The sequence below is a fragment of the Onychomys torridus genome, chromosome 2 (genome assembly GCF_903995425.1).
Source record: "Onychomys torridus chromosome 2, mOncTor1.1, whole genome shotgun sequence".
NCBI lineage: Eukaryota > Metazoa > Chordata > Mammalia > Rodentia > Cricetidae > Onychomys > Onychomys torridus.
Genome location: NC_050444.1, coordinates 1,260,262 through 1,284,877, shown reverse-complemented (window position 1 = coordinate 1,284,877; position 24,616 = coordinate 1,260,262). Strand labels below are relative to the sequence as shown.

The 24,616-nt window shown below is 38.1% G+C and overlaps 1 protein-coding gene across 7 annotated transcripts in view; it reads left to right on the top strand.

Annotated features, from left to right (window-relative positions):
- The window catches only part of Pcmtd1 (protein-L-isoaspartate (D-aspartate) O-methyltransferase domain containing 1), a 95,073-nt gene that overhangs the window by 28,513 nt on the left and 41,944 nt on the right, over nt 1–24,616 (top strand). For 3 of the 7 annotated variants that reach the window (XR_004944193.1, XR_004944194.1, XM_036177499.1), the window contains exons 1-2: nt 2,412–2,833; nt 23,111–23,213. The exons of 1 other annotated variant lie outside the window; for it this stretch is intronic. Coding sequence is in view for 3 of the 6 variants with exons in the window: in XM_036177499.1 (XP_036033392.1) it covers nt 2,527–2,833; nt 23,111–23,213 (410 nt within the window). In the remaining 3 variants the exon portion in view is untranslated. Of the gene's footprint in view, nt 1–2,403; nt 2,834–23,110; nt 23,214–24,616 lie in introns of those variants that run through there. 3 more of the 7 variants (XM_036177498.1, XM_036177496.1, XM_036177500.1) reach the window with 2 other exon arrangements.

Sequence of the window (24,616 nt, the reverse complement as noted above, 5' to 3'; positions counted from 1 at the left end):
TATAATAGTTCTGATTTCTGGACCAATCAAGAATATACTGCTGTGTCCCTGTGATGTTATTCTTTAAAGGAACAATGCCAGTACATTGTCTCCATAACAAAATTCTGTTAGACTCTTGCAGTTCTTTTGTGCATGGAAGAAATTGTTGAGAGGGTGAAATATTACTTATCTAATCTCCTTGAGGAAGCAATAACTGTATAAAGTGTACATTGTTTACCATTTCATGATAAACTAAGAAAGGTCAGTTTCTTTCTAAGCCTTGGAACTAATACTAAGGAGATAATTTTTCTATTTTTCATAGTCAAGCCATTTTGTTAAATATCTATTTGTAATCCAAACTACTCTTGTAAAATAGTTTGGTAAATGCCATATTAGATATCAACAGAGACTGCTTCTCTGCCTAATGTCATTTAAATTCCTGTTTTGAGAACTGATTTATTCTTGAATACAAGATGAAAAAGTTGACAGATGTCCTTAGAGGTTACATCACTTAAAAAGTAAAATAAACCTGGCTCAGTAGTTAAGAGCACTTTCTGTTCTTCCAGAGGACCCAAGTTTTGTTCACAGCACCCATGTCAGGTGGCTCACAACTACCTGCAATTTTAGCTTCAGGGGAATCTGATGCCCTCTTCTGGCCTCCCCAGGCAGTTAGGTATCTTTAGGGTTTCCATTGCCACAAAGAGATACCAAGGCCACAACAACTTTTATAAAGGAAAACACTTAATTGGGGCTGGCTTATAGTTCAGAAGTTTACTTCATTATCAGAATGTTGGAATGCAGGCAGATATGGTGTTGCACAGGTAGCTGAGAGTTCTACACCTGGATTGGCAGGGAGTAGGAAGAGAGAGACACTGGGCCTGGCTTGAGCTTCTGAAACCACAAAGCAAACTCCCAGAGAAACTTTCTCCAACTAGGTCATACCTACTTCAACAAGGCCACACCTCCCAATAGTTCCAGTCCCTATGAGCCTATGGGGGCTCAATTTCATTGAAACCACCACAGCATCTTTGAGTAGAAATCTGATTGATCTTGATAGAGAATTTTTAATACATCATAGTGGATATACTATATAAGTTGCATACAGTCATGAGTATATTGAATTCAGAGAAACTCATGGGTCAGTTTCTTAATTGTGAATGCAGGAAAGGAAGAAAGTAAAAAATAAAAAACTTGTGTCCCCAAAGAAGTGATGCTAGCCAACATTGTACTGTTGACCCATGTTCTTGTAAATGTAGAAGAGCAATTTGTGGCTTCTGTGTCTTCAGAGTCACTAAAGAACTCTCTTACAGAGGGCAGGGTCACCTTACATGATGTCCCCATTGTTTTCTCATGTTGAAGTATTTCATTCAGCTGTCATTTATTCAAACTCATTTATACAAAGATGGATGGTCCATACCCCATTTCCATCTGTCTCATGAAAAAAGTATTGTGAAGTGATAGCATCCTTTCTTTCCACCGAGATCATGTTTTGTAGTGTTACTGCCACAAAGAGATATTGGTCTGCTGTTAACTTCCAGTAGTCTCATTCTGGAAACCTTTTATTTGAAGTATCTAGACATGCCAGATGTAAATGAACATTCCAAGAGTTTTTAAGTATTTATTTTTAGTTTTAAGTGTATCTGTGCATGATGTTCCAGTGCTAAACGATTAGGCTTGTTAATAAAAGCTTGTAGTCTCATTATTTATTGTAACAAAATTTTTCAAACAAAGCAGTCATTGTGTTTGTACATGTGCATGTATTAAAACAGTGAATCTGGCTTTTTAAATTTGAAAGTTCAGGCTGGCCTTGAACTCATGAACCTCCAGCCTTTGCTTTCTTAGTGCTGGAATTACAGAAACGCTTTCTCACCATGCCTGGCTCCTTTTTGTTTATGTATTTTTTATCTAGTTTTTCAGTAATAAATATTATATGAAATATATTTAAAATGTATAACCATATAAAATTATTAGCTTCTAAGGTCAGGAATTTTAAGTCATTAAACCAGGATTACTCTTACTATAAATGTGGCTAAGTGATTTAGAGCCATGCTTTGAATCAGAAAGGTCTGGTACTAAGATGCAGCGGTCTCATTTTCTAGACCAGCACTGTCCAATGTGGCAGCCACCTGGTAGCTGCCTGTCAGCATGTGAAATCTGACTAAGTCAACTAATTGAATTTTAAACTGCATGCAGTTATGATCCGTTTATCTCTGGATATGTGATCATGATCACCATATAGGACCAGTACTAGTTAATTTAAATTCTGAGCCCTGGTTTTCTAACTTCCATGGTTATTAAAATAATTAAGTAAAATAGTATATTTAAGTCGTTTAGCACTGTGGCTAGAACAGTATGTATTCATGGAAAATGGTAGTTAAATATTAATGACACATTAATTTAAACTTGTTTGTTTTTACTCTTTTCCAGGTTTAATTTTTTTTTTGGAAATCAAGTTCAATATTAAAAAGAAAAAGCACACATTATTGGAAGCCATTTCTACTAATTCCGATATATTTTAACTTGTGATGATTTGATTTGAATACTGTCATGGGAGGAGCTGTGAGTGCTGGGGAAGATAATGATGACTTAATTGATAACCTTAAAGAAGCCCAGTACATCCGCACTGAAAGAGTAGAGCAAGCCTTCAGAGCCATTGACCGTGGAGATTACTATCTGGAAGGCTACAGAGACAATGCTTACAAAGACTTAGCCTGGAAGCACGGGAACATACACTTGTCAGCACCTTGCATTTATTCCGAAGTTATGGAAGCTTTGAAACTTCAACCAGGATTATCTTTTCTTAACCTGGGAAGTGGAACCGGATATTTAAGTACAATGGTGGGCTTAATTTTAGGTAATTTAATTTTGTAAATTTCTATTTATAAAGTGAGCTGAGTTTACGTGGCTCTTCATGACCTATAGTATTTGTAACCGAATCTAGTATGTCTGAATGTGTCTGTTTAAAGTGGTATAGTTTTTACTTAGGTATGGAAACACATGGTTGAAATTTCCTCTTTCCAGCCCTGAACCTAATAGTTGTTCAGCTCTTGCACTGTTCTGTCTAGTTAAAGTAGATATAGATATAGTATGTCAGTACTTGAAATCAGCTAGAGTTGGATACTTAACTAGCATGCACAAAGTCTTGGTTTTGACCCAATACTTCAATACTACGGTGGTAGAAGAATCAGAAATCAAAGTTATCCTTAGTAACATACTACATAGTGAGTTTGAGGCCAGTCTGGGAAACATGAGATTCCCACCCACCCTAGCCCTCACTCCAAGAAAGTAACTGGTGGGCAAGAAGCTCAGGAGTATTAGGAATATGTAAAGTGTTCTGTCTGCTGATAAACAATTTTTGACCATTTTATCAGTGTCCCATTTTAAGTGGAAAGGTAGTTGTGTCAGTTTTGGAGACAGGCTTGTGAGACTTAGACCATGTGACCTTGTGGGTCACAGCAAGAGACTAGGGGAAAATAACAGAAGGCATATTGCAGCTGTTTTGTGTCTGTTGTACCATGCATTGTTTCTGGTGTAGGCATAGAGCAGGGATCAAAAGGGACCAAGATTTTTGCCTTTGAAGAGCTTAGCTCAAAATGAGTGCTAGCATTGTACAAGGCTTTGCAACTCAGTGTTTGCAAGAGTCCTTTGAAGAATATGTTATTATTAATCTTGCTATATAGGTAAATGTACTGAAGTACAGAGAGTTTAAATCTGAAATCACTAGCTAGGAAGCTGGGAATTCAGATTACTAGTGGGAAATTTGTGACTAGAGGAACATTTGTTATATAAGACACGTTGAATAGAAAATGAGCATCCATGAAGTCACTAACCTATTGATTTCACTTTGTCACACAGACTGAGCTGTATGGGAACAGTTAAGGTATAGCATTAAGATGTATGGCTTAAACCTTTCATCCATGGCTGGGGACTGGTTTACAAGAAAGAAAATTAACAGTTCTCATCTACTGTGATGGGTGAAGTCGTTGACATATATGCAAAGTTAGAGTTCTAAGAGTCACATTACAGTCATCCTACAGTAGTGGGGAGTAGTTGAAGGTTGCAGAGTAGACAATGACACATTATCATAGGGTGGCTCTGTCCACTGTGGCCAGGTAAATACAGTCACAGTTTGTCACTGTCAGGTATTTTCAGGGCTGAAATCTCTTTACCTAAGCAGTGGCTTGTACCATGCTTTCCTAGTCATGTGATTTAGTCATGGAGCCTGTGAATTGTTTCATTAAAACACATGTGGTCTTTTCTACAGCTGAATTAGTCTTTGATTTCAGCTGGTCAAAAAATGGCATTAAATGACTACATTTTTTTTTTTTAACCACAAAAGAGAATCTAAGAACCTTACATTGGTTTTATGTTCTTTTCTGTCCTCTGATAAGAACAGCTTGTATCCATTACTTCTGTTTAGTAGAGGCTCATTGAGAAGAGGATCTCTAGGTTTTGAGACAGTTAATTTGTTTTTCCCCATCGTCTACCTTTCTGACACCTGCTAGGGAATCAGTCCAACCAAAGGCAATATGAGGTATGTTTCATAATTAGCAGACTTACTAGCCCCAGCCACCTGCAATAATTACATCCATGACCAATTACTTTTAAACAGACCTCGAACTATGTTATCTTGTTTTTTAGTTCATGGCCAGGGGCCAGCGTGGAGGAAACAGAACCTTGTTAGGTATCTCCTCTTGGTATCCAGCAAGCCATGGACTTGTAGCTTACTATATGAGTACAGCTACTGGATACTGTTTAAGATATATTTGCTATCCTGTGTAATTAAAACCAATATAATTATTTTTCTTTTTATTAGGACTGTACAATTGGTGAAAACGGTAGTACTTAAAAAGGAAGACATCAAGAGCATGTGTGAAGCAATGGTTATAGCTGAGTGTTAATCCATTAAGCTGCTCTGGAAGCTGAATCCCCACGCTACGCCCCCATACTTTGATTTGTGTTCTATGTACTAAGTCAGAGGGTTGGACCTTACACATATCCTGTAATTCTGAGGCTGTGAATTGTGTTTGGTCCTGCCCTGCACAGCAGCCACATTTACAGAAGCCCTCTCCTCAGCTTGTGCTTGCCATAGTTCTGTTACAGGGATCCAGGCAGAAGCTGGGAGAGCAGGGCATCTTTGATTTGGTAATACGCAGTCAAGGGAAATGTGCCCTTAGGGAATTCTGTTTGTTTGTTTTGTTTTTCGAGACAGGGTTTCTCTGTGTAGTTTTGGTGCCTGTCCTGGATCTCGCTCTGTAGACCAGGGTGGCCTCAAACTCACAGAGATCCACCTGCTCTGCCTCATGAGTGCTGGGATTAAAGGCGTGCAACACCACCACCCGGCTGGGAATTCTTGTCTCACTTCAGAAACTGGAATATATAGCTTCCTTGTTTAGCAAGGAGAAGTTAGAGTTTCGGTTTTTTTTGTTTTTTTTTTCCCCAGAATTTTTTTTTGAAGCATTTATCCATAAATTTAATTTTGCCCCAGACTTGGAAAGTAGATCACTTCAAATCCTAACATGTTGCATTGGAACATCATTTTCAATTTCAAATTAAAAGTAAGTTCTGTTCTGCTCACTTCTTAACTCTCTTCCTAGAGCTCAGGATTTTTACAAAGGACATCTCAGCACTTTCTTTGTTCCTGTGTAATTAAGTTGAAGATGGAGAGAAGAGAAAAAGAAGCCTCCCAAATCTTTTACCTTTTAAAATTGAATTACATACCAAATCATCATCATTATTGTTATTCTTATAGCTGCTGATTCAGGTAGGAGTGGTTCCTCCCTATTTTGCTTCTTTTTAGCTAGGGGATGTATTCCTAGAACCTATACTACAAAAGTTATAGTTCCTAGTAGAATCAGTAATGTATACATACGTTTATCCAACTTAAAGATTTTTCTTAGTCGCTTACTAATTCTCTAGTTAGCAGAAGTAACTGAGGAGATTCCCAGAATCATCCAGTGCTGTGGATACTGACATGGTGATGTTTGCTCCAGTATGCACTCCTAAGGTGAAGCAGGGAACTCAACTGCCAGCTTGTTTGGAGGGACTGGTGTGTGCACCATCCTATTTGGTCTACATGCCTCTTATCACAGAATGCTAAATGATCCTTATTCAGAATGCTTAGATTACCTTTGCCCTGTTCACACATGTTCTCTCTCTGCATTTATATTTGTGTATATTTGTGTATTCCTCTTGCTTTAATCAGGTATGGTTTATGTGCCTGAAAGCTTACCATTTTCTCCCCTTCATTTTTATTTTATGTGTATGAGTGTTTGGCCAGCATGTATGTCTGTGCACCACATGTGTGCCTCGTGTCTTTGGAGGCCAGAAGAGGGCATTGGATCCCCTGGGACTGGTGTTACAGAAGGTTATAAGCTGCTGTGTGCATGCTGGGAATGAATTGGAAGAGCAGCCAATACTCTTACCCAGGCAGCCTCAAGTTTACACATTTTTAAGTCATCAACTCGGGTTTTTAATAAAACTGTAGAATTGCGTAAACTTTGTCATGATCTAATCTTTAAAAACCTCTGTTGTATTCAGTAGTATCCACTTTTGGTTCCCACTGCAGCCTTGGCAGCCAGTTGCATCTACAGATTGCAGTGGGACCACACAGTGTTTTTTTGTATTTTGTTTCTGTCACCTAGCTGTAGCTTCACAATTCACATGCTGGAGTCTGTGACTAAGTAATCAATGTCATTGTACTTTTTTTTTTTTTTTTCTTTCTTTTTACCAATTCACAGTAGACTTGTGTTTGAGCTACTATTTTTGGCTTTTGGGGAGCACTACCATGGGAATCCTGTAGGAACTCTTGTGTGGACAATTTATTTCTCCCAAGTAGATCTTAGAACTGGAATTGTTGGACTGAAGGTAAAATTATATTTGCCTTTTTAAGAAATTGCCAGACTTAAAATGTGGTGTTTTACATTCCCACCAACATGGTATGAGATTTTGGTTTTTCAACATCCTCATTGACATTCAGTGTTATGTCTGTGTCAGTGGTTTGTGTATTTCCATCTCGGCTGGGTGTGGACCAAACTTAGGGCCTTGTGTATGCTACACATGCATTTACTCTACCACTGAGCTACACCTCCTTTCTAAGAATCTGAGCCTGGGTTGGAGAGATGGCTCAGAGGTTAAGAGCACTGACTGCTCTTCCAGAGGTTCAGAGTTCAATTCCCAGCAACCATGTGATGGCTCACACCATCTGTAGTGAGATCTGATACCTTCTTCTGGCATGGAGGCAAACACACAGACAGAACACTGAATACATAATAAAATAAATCTTAAAAATGAAATTAAGTCTTGGGTTTTGCTCTAGGCTAATTGCCATGCTTAGTTTTTTTGTTTTGTTTTGTTTTTAAAGCAAAATGGAGCTTCAGTTGGGCATGGTAGCACATGCCTACCCTCCCAATACTCAGTACTCAGGCTGAAGCAGAGGGATGTTAGAGATCAATGGTTGAAGTCAACCTGGGTTACACAGTGAAATACTGTCTCAAAGTGGGAGCAGAGGCCTATTGGTAGGATAGTTGCCTAGCATGCAGGAAGCCCTTGGTTCCATCTTGAGCATCCCATAATCTGGACATGGTGTTATAAGCCTAAAATTTAGCACTGGTGAGGTGGAGGCAAGAAGATCAGAAATTTGAGGTCATCATTGGCTACACAACAAGTTCCAAGCCAGCCTGGGATACAGGAGACACTGCCTTAAAAAAAATAAAAAATAAAAAATAAAAATAAAGGAGAGGGGAGAAGGCCTTTAGTAACTGTCTTAGTGGATGTGAATTGGAGTTTCAGTTTGGCACTTCCATAATTAATGAAGTGAGCATCTCGTCACTACTAGTTGGTCATTTGCATAGCATTGGTGCAATGTCTATGCAAAGATTTCCCCTGTTTGTTGCATGTTGTTGAGGATGGAAACTTTGCTCTAGTCTCACTCATTCCAAAGCCTGTTCCCTCTCAGAAAGCCTACCAAGTGCAGCTCCTCCCCCAGAGCTCCTCAAGATCACACCTACCAGGGTATTTAAGCTCCAGTCCATGGACCTGCCATGTGATTTCTTTCCTTTCTTCCCAATATCACCTGGAAATGCTTTTGCTCAGAAACCTGGTCTTAGTAATTTGGCTTGATTTGGCTTTACATCAGCAGAGAAACCCACTACCAGGAATACAAAATACTTATTAGTTGCTATTAATGTTTGTATTCCCTTATGCTTTGAATGTAAGCGTTTATTAACATAGAATTTTATGTTTCTTCAGGTTTTTGTAAGGACCTCTTTAAAGTGGTCTGGCCCCAGTTCCTGGTGAGATAGAACACATTCTGCAAATGTCATGCTTCGTGCTAAGGGAAAATATATTTTTTACATTAAGCATTGTTTTTAGTCTTGATTTTCTATCCCATGTTTTAAGGAAAGATTTCGGGGGAGGGGCCCCGCTTAAGAGATAGCTCAGTGGTTAAGAGCACTGACTGCTCTTCCAGAGTACCCAGGTTCAATTTGCAGCACCCACATGGCAGCTCACAACTGTCTGTAACTTCAAGACAGACATATATACTTTCAGGCAAAACACCAGTGCACATAAAATAAAAATAAAAATTTTAAAGAAAAGGTTTCTTTTAGTTATTGTGAATATCATTCTTGATAAGTGGTTTGCTTTTGGCTATGAACAAATCTTTTAAGAATGTTTTCTCTTAGACTTATCACACTTAAGTTGCCAAAGTGACTTCTTGTATACACTCTACTGTGTAGTCCTACATAGGCACCTGTGCATCTTGTCTCCCATCCTAACACCTAACATTGCATCATTAGCATTTTTTTTTTTAACTTTAAAAATTAGTTGTTGCCGGGCGTTGGTGGCGCACGCCTTTAATCCCAGCACTTGGGAGGCAGAGGCAGGTGGATCTTTGTGAATTCAAGGCCAGCCTGGGCTACAGAGTGAGTTCCAGGACAGGCTCCAAAAGCTACACAGAGAAACCCTGTCTTAAAAAACAAACAAACAAAAAAATTAGTTTTTAAAGTAACAGGCTTCTTTCTGGCATTTTCATCCTACTTCCTTTTGATTTCCAGCCCATGCTCCTTCCTGCCTTTTCTTTCCCCATTGTGTGCTTTTTTTTAAAGATTTATTTATTTATTTTACATATATATATATATGTATAATATATGTATATTTATTTTATATATATAGTGTTCTGCCTCCACGTATCCCTGCAGGCCAGAAGAGGGCACCAGATCTCATGAGAGATGGTTGTGAGCCACCATGTGGTTGCTGGGACTTGAACTCAGGACCTCTGGGAGAGCAGCTAGTGCTCTTAACCTCTAAGCCATCTGTCCCGGCCTCATTGTATGCTATTGCCATCAGCATCTCTCTTTATCTCATATGTTCTAGTGTCTTCTCTACTCTCCTCTTAACACCTCCTTTTTCTTGTCTCATGGACTTTGCTGGTTTTGGAGCCTTTATTCTCCTATCTAGATGCATATATGTAGCAATTAGAAACTAGGAACACCTATATGAGAGAGCACAGCATTTCTTTCTGGACCTGGGCTATCATGCTTTATATTTTCTCCAGTTTCATCCATTTTCCTGCTAATTTCATTTTTCTTTACAGCTGAATAGTAGTCCATTGTGAGTACCACACTTCTGTTATCTGCTCATCAGTTGATGGATGTCTAAGCTGGTTCCATTTGCCTGGTTTTGTGACTACAGCATCAATGAGCATGAATGCATACACTTATGTATGCTCAGGTAGCATATTGAGTCATCTGTTCCTGTTATTGCTGCTACCTCTAAAAGTTGATATGCTGGTGATTTTCTTTATGGCTATTACTATTATCCTTTACGGTAATAATAGCAGCAAAGAGTATGCAGATAACGTAGCACCAAATAGTTCATTTTCAGAATAATTGCTTCTCTAGTTTTATTACATTAAACATTGTTACAAAGTATGAGGAAATCTCAGTGATAGGAAAGTTTCCTAAATGGTTCACTTGACTATCTTTGGGATTAACATCCCCCTCCAACCTGGATCATCTGTATAGCAAATGGTCCTTTTTTGCTTTTTTCCAGTTTTGTGAGGATTTGCTTGTTTGATTAAATTTAGTCGTAAACCTGATTAGTGCACTGCTTTTGTGACATCCCTCCCAATGAGTGCAATGCTTTTGTAGCCCCATGAATATTATGCATTTTTCTTTCTTTTTCCTTTTTTTCTTCTTTTTTTTTTGAGACAGGGTTTCTCTGTATAACAGCTGGCTGTCTTGGAACTCATTTTGTAGACCAATCTCGCCTGCACAGTGATCTACCTGCCTCTGCCTCCTGAGTGCTAGGATTAAAGGCTCATGCCACCACCGTCTGGCAAATGCAGTGCTTTTATAGCTCCCATGAGTGCAGTGTTTTGGGAGCCCCATGAGTGCACTGCTTTTGTGACCCCATGAGTGCACTGCTTTTGTGACCCCCATGAGTGCACTGCTTTTGTGACCCCATGAGTGCACTGCTTTTGTGACCCCATGAGTGCACTGCTTTTGTGATTCCATGAGTGCACTGCTTTTGTGACCCCATGAGTGCACTGCTTTTGTGACCCCATGAGTGCACTGCTTTTGTGATTCTATGAGTGCACTGCTTTTGTGACCCCATGAGTGTCCTGCTTTTGTTACCTCATGAGTGCAATACTTGTGGTGTCATTTGCTGACCTTGTGCATAGGAGCAGAGATATTGTGTTCCTGTTGTATGTTCCCAGCAGAAGTGTTGCAGGGCTGACCTCTCTTCTTCTGCTTGTATTGGGCAAGAAATTGCATTGCACTGAGACCAATGAGGAGAACTTCAGTCTGAACTCTGGCACCAGTCCCTGGGGCTCTTAGGCAGGGCACATTCTGAGCTCATTTTAGATATAAAATTAAGTGAATTCTAGCAGGATGAGTTTTTAGTATGTAAAATTATAACTTATTTTATATATACACACACAGTGTATGCTATGAATATTTGTTACTCCTATTGGCTAATAAATAAAATTGCAATGACCTATAGCAGGGTAGGATGGAGCTAGGTGGGAAATTCCAAGCAAGATAGTGAGAGAAGAAATGAGAGTTGGGGGAGACCCCAAACCGTCCAAGGAGCACCATGTAATGGGATGCAGGTAAAGCCATGGAATATGTTGTGATAGTAGATTAATAGAAATGGGTTAAGTTATAAGAGCTAGCTAACAAGAAGGCTGAACCATAGGCCATATAATTTGCCATTAATATTAAGCCTTTGAGTAATTTTTTTTTTATAAGCGGTTGTGGAACTGTGGGGTCGGGCAGGACCATAGAAATGTGAGACCAAAGAAACGTACAGCTACACCCTAGTGATAGTAGTTCATTGTTTATCAATGCCTGCTGGACTTTACAGAAGATGATTACCAGAAGAATAGAATAGATATTTTCAGAAAATTATTACCTTTTTGCATTTGTTTCCCTATGTGTGAAAGAATTCATGAAACAGTCTAGTAGTATCAAAGCTCACAGCTATAAAATTATTTCTTTCTGTTGTGCAGTTGTTCTTAGGCTGGTTCGATGTTGATTGTAATGTACAGGCATGCTTGGTCTTCAGGGAGGTTTTTGTCTTCTCTGGAACTTGTCTTAACATTCTGTTTGAGTCTGCCTTCTGACAGAGTTAGCCTATTACATTCTTGTAATTTTATGTGTGTGTGTGTGAGAGAGAGAGAGAGAGAGATGGAGATGGAGATTGGTGCAGTCTGTTGTGAGCATATTCCTTCACTACCCTCTCTTCTGCTCCTGTTGAGTCCCTTCTTTCCATTAGTCTTCCTCTCTTCATCTGTCTTCTGTCTTTATTCCCCCCACACACTGATTTTAATTAGAGTTAAGTGTGTGAGCACAGTAGGATCTATTTACTGGTGCATGGGTAACTTCCCAGTGGCTATACCACTGAAGAAAATGACTGCTAATAGGTCATCAGGAAGGAAGGGTTGGGGCCTCAGGAACACCTCCTTCCCCTCATCCATAACACAATGGTGACAGAACAGTCATATGTAGATCTTGTGCAGATATCCACAGCTGCTGTGTGTAGCTGGAAGGTTTCTCTGGTCCCACCCAGCCCCTCGGTCCTGCAGCCGTTTATAGGTAATCACTCAGAGGCTTAGTATTATTTACAAACTGTATGGCCTATGGCAGGCCTCTTGCTGTTATATCTTAAATGAACCCATTTCTATTAATCAGTGTTTTGCTAGGTATTCTGTGGCTTTACCAGTCTGATGGCATGTTGCTCCAGGCTGGTGTTTCCCTGGATTCTGCCTTTCTCTTTTCTGTGTCTCTCCTTGGATTTCCTACCTGCCTCTAAGCTGCCTTGCTATAGCAGCTTTTTATTAACCAATAGGAACAACAAATATTCATATTATACAGAAAAACATTCCCCAACATGTGTGTTTTTGTGATTGTCAGGGCCAGGACATGTCATATCCTGAAGACAGTGTTTCCTAACACTCTTCCTCCCTGTCCTTGAAAGTCTAATTTTCAGATCTCTTTCTCTTGTTTTTATAAATGCTTTGTCCATTTTTTTTTTTTTTTAATTTCTTTGGCTTCAACCTGTAGTGAAGGATGAATTTCTCTTTTGTTTTGAGTATCTTTGAATGTTAAGGAACCATAAGTTTCCACAACTTCAGAGTATACCTACCTAGGTCTGGGCATGGACTTGGAGAGTACTCTCAGTCTTCATCTTTACACATGTGTCCACATTCTATTTCTTCTTCAGCGTACACAAGAAATTACCCTGTCCTCAACACAATTCTTCCCTCATTTCTTTTCCACATACTACAAAAGTCTCATTCTTTTCATCCCGTTTCCCTTGGTGAAAGGTGAAGTTTTCTTCTAAACTCCTGAAGGTAGAGGCTTGAGTATCAGCCTCTTTAATCTGAAGATGTTGAGGAAGCACTAAAGTCATTTCCAGAGCTCAAAACTCAAAAGTATTAAAAGACATGCTTTTAATAGCTTCCCCTTTTCTTCCTTTTACTTCAGTGATCTTCCCACTTCCACAGTAACAGAAAGCCCCAAAGACACCTTGATTTTTAAGTAATATTTATGTGATGGATGTCTATAGGGATGATAGTTGGCTTGAAGCAAGAAGAAAAATTGCCTTACAGGTAAAAAGAAAATATTTAATGAATTGTAAAGATTTTTCTATTAAATTAGTTTTGAGTCTGATATATTCATTTGTAAGATTTACTTACTCATTAGTTTTTGTTATAGATTGCAATTTCTTTCATTTATAATATTTTCATGAAATATTTACATTATATCCTATACCAGCTGCTAAGAATGCCCAATAGAGAACCATAGCAATGCTTTTATTAGCTCTTCTTCATTCTGCTCAATAAATCCACATTACAGTGTTTCAATCATTGCTGACCCTGGTTGCTTTCAGGTGTACTAAATGTGAGGTGGGCGTTGTGATGGTTCTCATAATCCTAGCACAAATCAGGGGGATTAAAGTTGAAGGCCAGCCTGAGCTACCTTACAATGTCCCATTTAAAAAAAAAAAAAAAGGAAGAAAAAGCCTATGAAAATGCATTCTTGGGAAATAGATTTTGTTAAGAATAATTTGTTTCAAGATATAAAGCTGCTTAAATTGTGTATGTGAGGAGGAGGCAGAAGAACCATGAATTTAAGAAAATCCTTAATTGCATAGCAAGATCAAGAGTTCAAAGCCAGCCTGAACTACAATGAGACCATGCCTCAAAGAGCCAGTAACAACAACAAAAAACTCATGAGCCACTGTCACTTAAAAAAAAAATTACTAAAATGAAGTAAGGATGAAGTAGTAGTTATATCCATAGACTTAGAAGAGTCTGGTGCCTTTCCAGATATTGTTGGAAAGTTCTAGGGCCTTTTCTTGAGGCTCTTTCCAAACCTAGAGAAGAGAGAATTAAGTTTCTTATCTGTAGAATCGCTAAACTATTACATGACAAAACTTAGAAAAGTTGGGCAGTAGTTGTCTTTAATCAGTGTTAGATAGAATGTGAGGAACTTTGAGAAACACACACATATACCTACCCACATGTCTACTTTTATTGGGGTGATATAGCCCATGTAGTTTAGGTTGGCATTGAGGTTAGCAAGCTCTCAGACTTTCTTTGGACCACCAACCTGAAAATAATGACATAGAGACTTATTATTAATTATGAAAGCTAAGCTATTAACTAGGCTTGTTCCCAGCTAGCTCGCATAACATAAATTAGTCTGTTTCTATTTACATTCTGCCATGTGGCTTTTTACCTCCTCCATTCTGTAGGACTGACTCCCTCAGTGTCTCACTGGTGTCTTCTTCATGTGCCTAGATTCATCTAAGTTCCTCTCTGTGCTTTACCTCTACTGCCTAACTATTGGCCATTCAGCTCTTTATTACAACAGCCAGGTGCCTGAGGCAGGCAGTGTAAAACAGTAACATATCTTTATGCAGTTTGCTCAAATATCCTGCAACATTTCCCCTTTTTGTCTGAATAAAAAGGAAAAGTTTTAACTCTTAACACAGTAAAATTATATACAGTAAGAACAATTATCATTCACAATGTCCTGTCCATTTGTATTTGGCAAGTTTGGATAAACTATCCCATCTTAATGAGTCCAGAGTTTTATACCTTTTATACACTTTCTATCATAACTTTTATTACCAGCATAAAAATATCCTTTTAGACCTTAAAACATGTTCTTAAACAACTTCAGCTTTTGTGTTTCTCAACCTTATAAACTTTACATCTCCTTTGTAAGTTTCTTTTCTAAATTTACTAATAAAGAAGATGGTATAACTATTTAAGTCTTCAATCCCATCAGAGATCCTGGAAGGATAAAATAGTACCTGACTAAACAGGAAATGCAGAGCAAGTAACTTCCCAAACTATAGAAATGACAGTCACCCAAGGTTCCTTTGCAATGTTGGGGCATCCATCTTTGGCTTATAGATCTAGAATATCTGACAGACTTTTCTGTGAGGCAGAAATCTTGAAGGACTGTCCTACCTTGTTTTGGCAAAGTTCAACAGTCACCTTCTTTTGTGTACTGCTTTTCCAGTTTGGACAGCATATTGTCAGTAGTGAGGCAAGGGCAGTTTCTTGTCCAATGTCTAGCTTTACCACATAGAAAGCAAACTCCATATGGAGGTTCTTTGATGCCCATCATCTTTGAAGTAGATTGGTGATGCTAGAAGCAGATGTATCTCATTGTCATGAAAAGCCATTATGTTATTAAAACATCTTAAATGTCATATTCTGTAGATCTTGGAAATGTTTGAAGACCACCTATCTATCTAAGTATATCTGTTTGACCTTAAAAACATACCTAACATGACTATAAGTGTAATTGTTATAGATAATTAACTACTAATCTGCATTTCTTAATTATCCTAAACAGTTTGCAATAATAGCTTTCAAGGACTAGAACTTTACATTAAATTTTTAAATGAGCTACATAGGTACAATATTTTAAACAAGAGTAGAAACATATATATATATATATATACCAAAAAAAAATCCCTTAAGAGTACTAAGATGTAAAATAAAAATAACCTTAAATTTGTGTCAATATACAAAAATCCATACCAGTGTAAAATATTTGAGATTAATAGTTGCTTTTTAGCTTAAAAGTAGATTAAATAATCTCCCTCTTTATCCTATCATTCCTGTATCCCTTTTAATCTCGAAAGAGATCCTTGAATCTAACCACCTTTGCTTATTTTTTCCCCCTTACCATGACCAATAACAACTCTCAACCAATCCCCCAAAAATGATAAACATCCATAACTCACTGAAAAACCCAAAATCAGCCACCCCACCTCTTGGGAATGTGGGTATTATGTTCTTAAAATGCTGATGTTGGGGGCAACAGCATCTTTAGGGGACCCTGAGAAAATTAAGATAATGGTCAAGTCATTGGAGAGCTAGTGGTTGTCCAGTCTCAGTGTGATGGGAATGTGCAGAACTTATCTGAAGTCATGACTGGAGTAGTCTATGAGGCTCTACCATCTCAGCTAACCACTTTGAAGTTATTCTGAATATAGAATTTTGAGGAAGCTGAAACAGAGACATTCTGAGAGGCTGGATATCCTGGGCTACTTGTCTGTATTACTGTCTGGTCCTTTTTTTCTGAAAAATTTTAAGGGTAATGTACATCTGCTTTACCACAGGTATGGAATGTATGTTGTGTACAAGGCAGCTAAAGATGTTTTTTGTTTCATGTTTGAGCAGGTAAAAGCTATCTGTCAACTCTAAGTCCCTTTGGACTGCATATGCAGACTGTAATATAATTGTCCACTCATGCTGTATGAAAAGATGGCATATAATAATGTCATGAGGACTTGCTGTGGGATGGTCTTTCTGTATGCTGTGAATATGTGTTGCTATGATTGGTTAATAAAGAAGCTGCTCTGGCCTATGGCAAGTTAGGTTATAGCTAGGTGGAGAATCAAAGAGAGACACAGGAAGAAGAAAGGCAGAGACAGAAATGCCAGCCTGCTGCCCAAAGAGCAACATGCCAGTAGACTGGTAATGCCACAGCCATGTGGCAAAACATAGGTTAATAGAAATGGGTTAATTTAAGATGATAGAGCTACCTAGCAGGAAACTTAAGCCATAGTTCATACCGTTTGTAATTAAGCTTCTGAGTGATTATCTTATAAGCAGCTGCGAGACCATAGGGCTGGGTGGGACTGGAGAAACTTCTGGTTATAAGGACTTTTCAGCTAACAAGATTTATCATGTCTCATCCAATCTCAGAGCTGTTCCCGTGCAGAGGGATCAACCTAATGTTTATGTTAATGTTTTCAGAAAGAGATCCTTGAATCTAACTACTTTTTACCTGTTGTGATCTATGATCTGCAATTTTAGTTTTATACTTCCTAAAGTCTTATCTTACATAACTAGAGTTACTGATAATGTAATTTACTAAATTTTTATATGTGTTTTTCTTTTGTTTTGTTTTGTTTGTTTTTCAAGACAGGTTGTTCTGTAGCTTTGGAGCCTGTCTTGGAACTTGCTTTGTAGACCAGGCTGGCCTCAAACTCACAGAGATCCATCTGCCTCTTCCTCCTAAGTGCTGGGATTAAAGGAGAGTGCTACCACTGCCTGGCTTTATATGTGTATTTTAATACCATTAACTTTATATTGGTTTCATAGAAACCAAATGACCAATTAATCTTAAGGTTTAGCCAAAAATGCTTTTATATTAATAGTTGTTAAGTCTTGGTATTTACAAATGAGCACAGAAATTTGAATGGTTCAAATCATCTTTAAGAATCACTCAGGCTGAGCTGGGCATGGTGATACATGCCTAAAATCCCATCTAGAAGCAAGATTACTGAGAATTCAAGACTAGCTTGAATTGCCATCAGTTTATTTAGAAAGCCAGATTGGACTTTGTATAATAATTAGAAGGGTATAGTTGTATGTTATTACTTGAGCCTGACCAGGCCACAACCCAGAGAGGGTTGTCTTTGGCCTGTCTGCAGTAGGATCCAGGCATGATGGCTTTTAACAGGTCAGTTTTTGCCTGCTTTTAAGTTATTCCTGTGCCATCATGGTTAGAACTCCATTTAGGTTATTGTTGCTTATGTCGCTGACCAGTCTGTATGTAGGGATGGGGCGCATCCTAGTTTCTGGTGGTTTGTTACCTGACCTACAGTTCACAACAAATGAGGCTCTTTTAAATAAGCAGTGGTAGATCCTCAGGATTCCTTTTTGGGTAAGAAATAGTCTTCAGGAAGTAATTGACTAGTCCTAGTTTGCTCCATGGGGAAGATCAACCATGCAGTGCTGTTTGGCCATAGTGTTTTTAGCTGAAATTGTAGATCTAGTCATTTCCTCCCAATCATTTCTTCCAAGTATGTGTTAGGGAGTCCTTTTTGTTTGGGCTGTGTTTTATGAATTAGCTTTCTAGAAAATGCTAACATCCAAGTGAGCCTCATTTGTGTAATGTAAAGTTTTTGGGTTTCCTTGAAGGCTGTCAAACAGGTGTCTGTAGTACCACATCTCATTGTCCAACTTTGGGATATCACATGAAGGTGACACAGCTATAAGTAGAAAATAGTTATTGCATTTTACCTAGTGTCATTGACCTTTACATGTATACTTTAATTATTGACTAACTAATAATATATAAATGAGCTGGTTAGGGCTAGGTACAGTTGTTAAAGGAAGATAATTGGTATCTAGAGTTTATTAGAATTTTGTTACTTGTTATTTATGATAAATGAGCTTCAATAAGTCTTAAAAACAATTTCTAATATTTAGAATACCTAAGTATTTTTTAGTAACTCTTGCTTGTTTTAATAAACTGACTCTTCCTATTTTCTCTTTAAAAGTTAATTGTTAAAAGTTGCATCAACTGTTAGTATTGTCTCTTTAAAACTGTATATTATAGAAATGAAGCCTTATTGTTTCATAAAACTTTTTCTTCCTTGGCTTATGTGAATAGTGACATCAAGATGTATTGAATACAAAGTCACATTTCATCTAGAGTACAGTTTCTTTTTTTCTTCATTGGCAACTTTTGCTGTTGTGTTGGATGTATATGGTAATACTTTTAAAAAATATAAACGTTTGTAGTCTTCCCCCGCCCCCCCCCATTTCTCTTAAAAAATATAAACGTTTGTAGTCTTCCCCCACCCCACCCCCCCATTTCTCTTATCCTCTCTTTCCTCTCTTTCCTCTCTTCCTGTGACAGGTTTTCATGTAAACCATGTTGGCCTTAGCGTATAACTGAAGATGACCTTGAAGCATGTGTGGCTTTGATATTTTGTGTGTGGGTAGGATGTGGGGTAGGATGTAGTGCGGTGCATGGATACCATGGCATGATTGTAGTGGTCAGAGGACAGCCTCAGGTCTTGGTCTTCACCGTTCCCATTGTTTGAGATAGGATCTCTGTTGTTCATTGCTGCATAGCTAGGCCAGTTGGCTGTGAGCTTCTGGGGTTCTTGCTCTGCCTTACAACTGCGGTAGGAACACTGGGATTGCAGACAATCTAAGGAGCTGGATTTACATGGGTTCTGGGGATTCAGAACTGGTTCCCCACACTTGCACAGCAAACCCTTTATCTAAACCATCTCCTCAGCACCAGCCTGTTGCTTTTGTTGATAGGTTATATACACATATGGGCCAAAACACATTTTAATGGTGTGTAATGATGAGATGGTCCTTCCTACCATAGACCTTTCAGTCCCTTTTCACAGCCACTGGCTGTGCCTTCATAGTTTCCTGTGTCTTATGTTCCTGTGCTTCTCTTTCTGAAGACATGAAGTGTGAGTTGTAACTATCAGCACCATCAAACATTCATGACAAGTTGATGTGTTCTGCTTGAGAGAACATACTGTGAATATAGTAACATTGCTTTTTCAGCTCTGCCTTTTATTTCTTTTTAATCATTGTTTTTAAGTGTGTGTGGGTGTGTCTGTGGGTCTGTGTCTGTGTCTTTGTGTCTGTTGGCCTCTGCATATGTATATGAAAGTGCAGGTGCCTGTGGAGGCCAAAGGTATCAGATCTCCTTGGAGCTTGAGTTACAGGGGTTGAGAGCTGCTCAGCAGAGGTGCTGGGAACTGAATCTGGGTCTTCTGCAAGAGCAGCACATGTACTTGGCTGTTCCTGAATTCTGCCTTTTATTAATGTATTTTATCTTTTAAATTTACTTCAGTGTTAATGATTTCTTGATTATTAATTGACAAAGCTATGCTTTCATGTTACCTTAAAATTAAACAATTCCATTTTAAAACAAACGTATTAGCTATTAGTAATGTGTTCTTTGTGTATATTTATATTGTTTTGTGAAAAAGTCCTTACTGGAAAAGCAAACAAATCTTTGTGTCTGGTTTGCTATGTAGTTGAGGGGTCAAACTCGATCTTGTTGTCCTAGTCTCCTGAGTGCTGTGGTTACAGCTGGACCACCCCACCCTCTACTCCTGAAATTATTAACTGTCTTTTATTAAGATAATATGAAAAACAAGCTAGGTGAGGAAACATTAAGGAATTTCCATAAGATGGGGCTGGAGAGATTGCGCAGTAGCCATGAGCACTGGCTGCACTTAAGAGGACCCGTGCTCAGTCCCCTTACCCACGTGGCAGCAATCTACTGTCTGTAACTCTAGTTCCACGGGATCTGACATCCTCACACAGAGGTACATGCAGACAAAACAGCAATGAACACAAAATAAAACTAAATAAATAAATAAAAGTTTTCCCTCAAGAATACTGAGAGTGGGAGAAATAGTCTTCTCCAAGAAAGATCACACCAATTCATTCTCCAATACAAAATAGCCCCAAATGAAAACATACATATAAGTAACATTACATAAACTGAGAAGGTTGTGTTATGTGTTTAAGAATATATATGTACTAGATTTGCTATGTGTAATGTATATATGTAACAACCATTAATGGGAAAAGGCCATGGACTTGTAAGAGTGTGGGAAGGTTTGGAAGAATAGAAAGGGAAGGGAGAAATAATGTAATTATATTATAACATCAAAAAAAAAAAAAAGAATTTCCTTATGTTTCAACCTTATTTCTTAAAGTTGATAACTTGTTTTGAGACAGTAATGGAAGCATCTTTAAGTGAGGAGCAGCCTGTCTTTGTCCTTTTGACCTAGTCTCAGGTCTAGACGCTTGTATAAATTAGGCAGCTAGAAATAAGAATGGGAACCCTCATTTTCAGATTTTTACCTTTGCACTTGGTCTTACAGGAACTATAGAATGCTGGCAATATTTTTGTTCATGTGTGCAGCCTTAATCTTTTCCATAAAATGTATGGAAAATATACCTAAAATCTTAATGGAAGTACAAGTTTCTTATAGATTTTACCTTAATGGATCATAGGTAGAAACAAAATGAGATTAATTTGGTAGAACAGTGTTTTCCTTACTATGTATTATTAAGTGATTGTAGTTTGATATTAATCTTTAAATTTTAATTTTTAATAATTATTATTTTAAGTTAAACATGAAGATGATACTTGAAAGAAACAAGTGGCTGATGTAAGTATTCTCCCATATCTATAGACAGATCAGGATAACAGGGTGAAGACTACTCTTAAACAATTTCAACTACTGATGGCTGCAGTTTTAAAAGTGCCATTTTCTGGAAGCACCAGCCAGAACTTTTCTACTCACCAGCTTCAATTATAGGTGACTGTCAAGGCAACTTTGACTTGAATAAGCTTTAAAGCAAATACTCATATTATTATTATTTTATTGTATAAATTACACAAGGCCATTTCCATGCATTATAATATACTTTAATCATAGTCCCTCCTTGACTTCCCTCTGAACTTTTAGGCTGAACTTTCTCCCACATATATTCACTCCTATGGAAACTGAAGTTCTCAAGATGCTCAGCTTGATTATGTGTTAAATAGTGACATTACCATGTAGGGGATTCTGTGTATAATTTTGGGAGGAGTTTTGTTTTGTATGAATCTTCAGTTTACTGTTTATAGTCTTAGGAAGTAGTAAATGATGTTAAACTGAAGTTCCACTTTTCAGATGAAGGCTTACCAGTTTATAAGTAAGGAAACAAAAAAGAAGTACTTATGATTGCTTTACTTTGTTCACTTTAAAAACATTTCAGAATAGTTGGCATGGTGATGTAATCCCATTACTTGAGAGGTAGTGACAGGACCAGCTCATGAGGTCACTCTCCATGGTGTAACAGTTCAGTGCCAGCTTTGGCTTTACATACAACCTTGTCTCAGCGCACCCCTCCCCCTAACCCTCAAAACAAAACTCCACCAAACTGGAAAAAAAGGAAATTAATCCTGTTATGTTTGCTGAGTCAGATTTTCTTTTGCTTTAACTTTTGTGTCTAAATACATTCTCTACGTAGAAATGAGTTGTCTGTTTTTTTAAAACAACTAAAAATAATGTTATAGCAGTCTAGCATGAGAAAGCATTTTATGCATTTGATAGTTGTGTTGAAGACTGCATGAGTATTTTGTTTCAGTTCTTTTGTACTTTTGGAACAACTAAATTTAATCATTTGTCGTTGACTTTTTCTTGTGACTTTAAAGTTTTTAGTGGTTAGTAGAGACAAGTCTGATATGCATTGTGTTGTGACAGACTGTAGAGGACACCCAGTTACAAATTCCTTAAGGAAAATTAATAATCTGGGCAAAGTAGCATACACCTTTAATTCCAGCACTGCAGAGGCAGGAGAATCTTTAAGTACAAGAATAGTTGGGTACTACATAGGGAGACTCTGTATCCAAAACAAGAAGTAGAAAACACAACCTTCATAGGGAACTTCTTAGATGAGAGTAAGAGAATGTAGAGCACAAAACCTGTTCAGCTCCATTTCCGACAATGAAGAGAACTTGCATCGTCCACTGCAACCAAGTATTACCTTTGTGAGGATAATGGGCACACAGGATGTGTAGTAGTAACTTTAGAAAATAACAAGTTCTATATCTCAGTATCACTTGCCAGTTATAGCAAGCACTGAAAAAGCGCTTGCCTCCAGCCCTTTTCTTAGGAGGTCTCTCCAGTCACCACCGTGTGTAAAAGAAGTGTGGTGTGAAAAGCATGAAGTTTGCCGGAACTTTTAACAGCACATTCGAGAACCATCAGATTTTGAGTCAATAAGTGAAGATTTGAATAAAGCTTCAAACTTTTGCTCCATGTGTATTTCCCCTCGCTTCTCAGGAAGTGGAAGCAGGAGAATCACAAGTTAGAGACTAGCCTGGACTACAGTGATTTGAATAAGCTAGTTAGCAAAACAGTGCACAGGAGGTACAGAGCATTCACTAGGGCAAGGTCTGGTTCTAGTTTCAGAACTGCAAAATAACACCACCACCCTTTAAACCTGGGGATATGTGGAGATGTGATTATTTTGACCATAGTGTCTTGCCAAAATAACTGTCTTTGGAGACCTGTAGGTTTCAGCCTTTTAATCTCTCTTCACTTCTGTACTCGAGCTCTCTTCCCATCACAAACAGGTGAATTCCACCCCTCCCCATTACTACATCAAAGCAATGTAAACAAGTTTCCATTCAACTTGAAAATCCAGCTGTACATGTTTGCATATTTCTTACACTCTTTTAATGCTACTTGATAGATAAGTACACAGAAATTAGAACTCTGGGGGCACATCATTAATATTGTTGTAAAAATGCTGCTACAATTACAGGACCTTTTGGAATAAATCATGGAATTGAACTTCATTCAGATGTGGTGGAATATGCCAAGGAAAAACTGGAGAGCTTCATCAAAAATAGCGATAGCTTTGATAAGTAAGTATTTATACCTATAGTTTTGATGTGAGAGAAATTAGTAAATATGTGTGTATAGTATGCCTGTTTTTCAATGGTATCAGCTTATTGATTCTGGTTAAGTGAATACGGCAGAAATCTGTGTGCTATGCAATGAGAAAAAAAAATAGGAAAGTTACCATGTAATTTTTTATTAAATTATAGATAGATAATATGTGGTTACTGACATTTTACTTATTAAATGTCACATGGGTATCCACTGGAGAGAAAACAAAATGTTTATGCTCACAGTACTTTGCTGTAACTGATTTTAAACCTTTTGGATAGTATAGTTTAACAGTCTGTCCTCTGAGCCTTAATTTGTATGTCAGTATTTAAGGGTCCTTCTTTACAGTATTCAGTTATATCATAATATATTTAGTAGAAATTACTGTAGAAATACATCTGTGTGTGTCACTGTGGCATCATGTTTGAGAAAGCCATTTTATTGAGTTGTTTACTTTGAACCCCGGCTTCCCCTCCCACAACATAGTACCTAGATGTTGATACTTGGCCAGCAGTGAAAGTGAATTTGGATTGTAATCATGTTGAAATTCTGCCTTGACAATTTTATGGAACTAGGGCTCTTTTGCTTGAATTAGAATAAAGCCCATGAATTGAAATATCCTATTACACGTAGGGCTTTGACATGCCATTTTTTTTCTGTATAACCATCTCACAGTTTCCAATAGAGAAAGCCTTACAAAGAATAAGAAGCACATGCTTAGAATATAGTTTCTGTACAACAAGATTTCAATGTAAAAACTGACCCAGAATTCAAACTTGGCTTGTTGGCAGGGGCCTCTCACCACTAGCCCTGGCTATAACTGCCAGTGTGAAAAACCATGTATGTGTGTGTGATGGGCAGCACTTCTGGGCCACCAAAAGAGGCGTTATCTCGAGAGAGCACACCTAGAGGACAGTTCTAGAAGCCAAGCACACCCTGAATGTCTCCAGGGAGTGTCTTTTCCATTTCTGCCCTTCTTTTGCCCCTCTTCCTTCTCTCCTTGCTCTTTCAATTTTGCCTTCTTTCTCCACTGTTTCTGTCTTGATGTGAATGATGCTTGAGTTGGTTGAAGAATACAAAACTGAGGCTCCATAGCAAAATCCTCAGCTCCTGGCGTCCGGGTGGGCGAGCTTTTGTGCAACACAGATGTGGCTGTAGCTGGATTATTCAGCTCTTGTGCAACAGGTGTGACTATAACCAGATTATTCAGTACTTCATGCAGGATTGTGGGTGTGCAGATGCTCAGGTTTTATTTTTTTCTGTAATAAACACAATAGATTTAAGTCAGCTAGTTAAATTAGCAGTTTACTGAACAATTTGTTTCTCTTTTAGATTTATTTTATGTGTATGAGTGGTTTGTCTACATATCTGTGTGTGC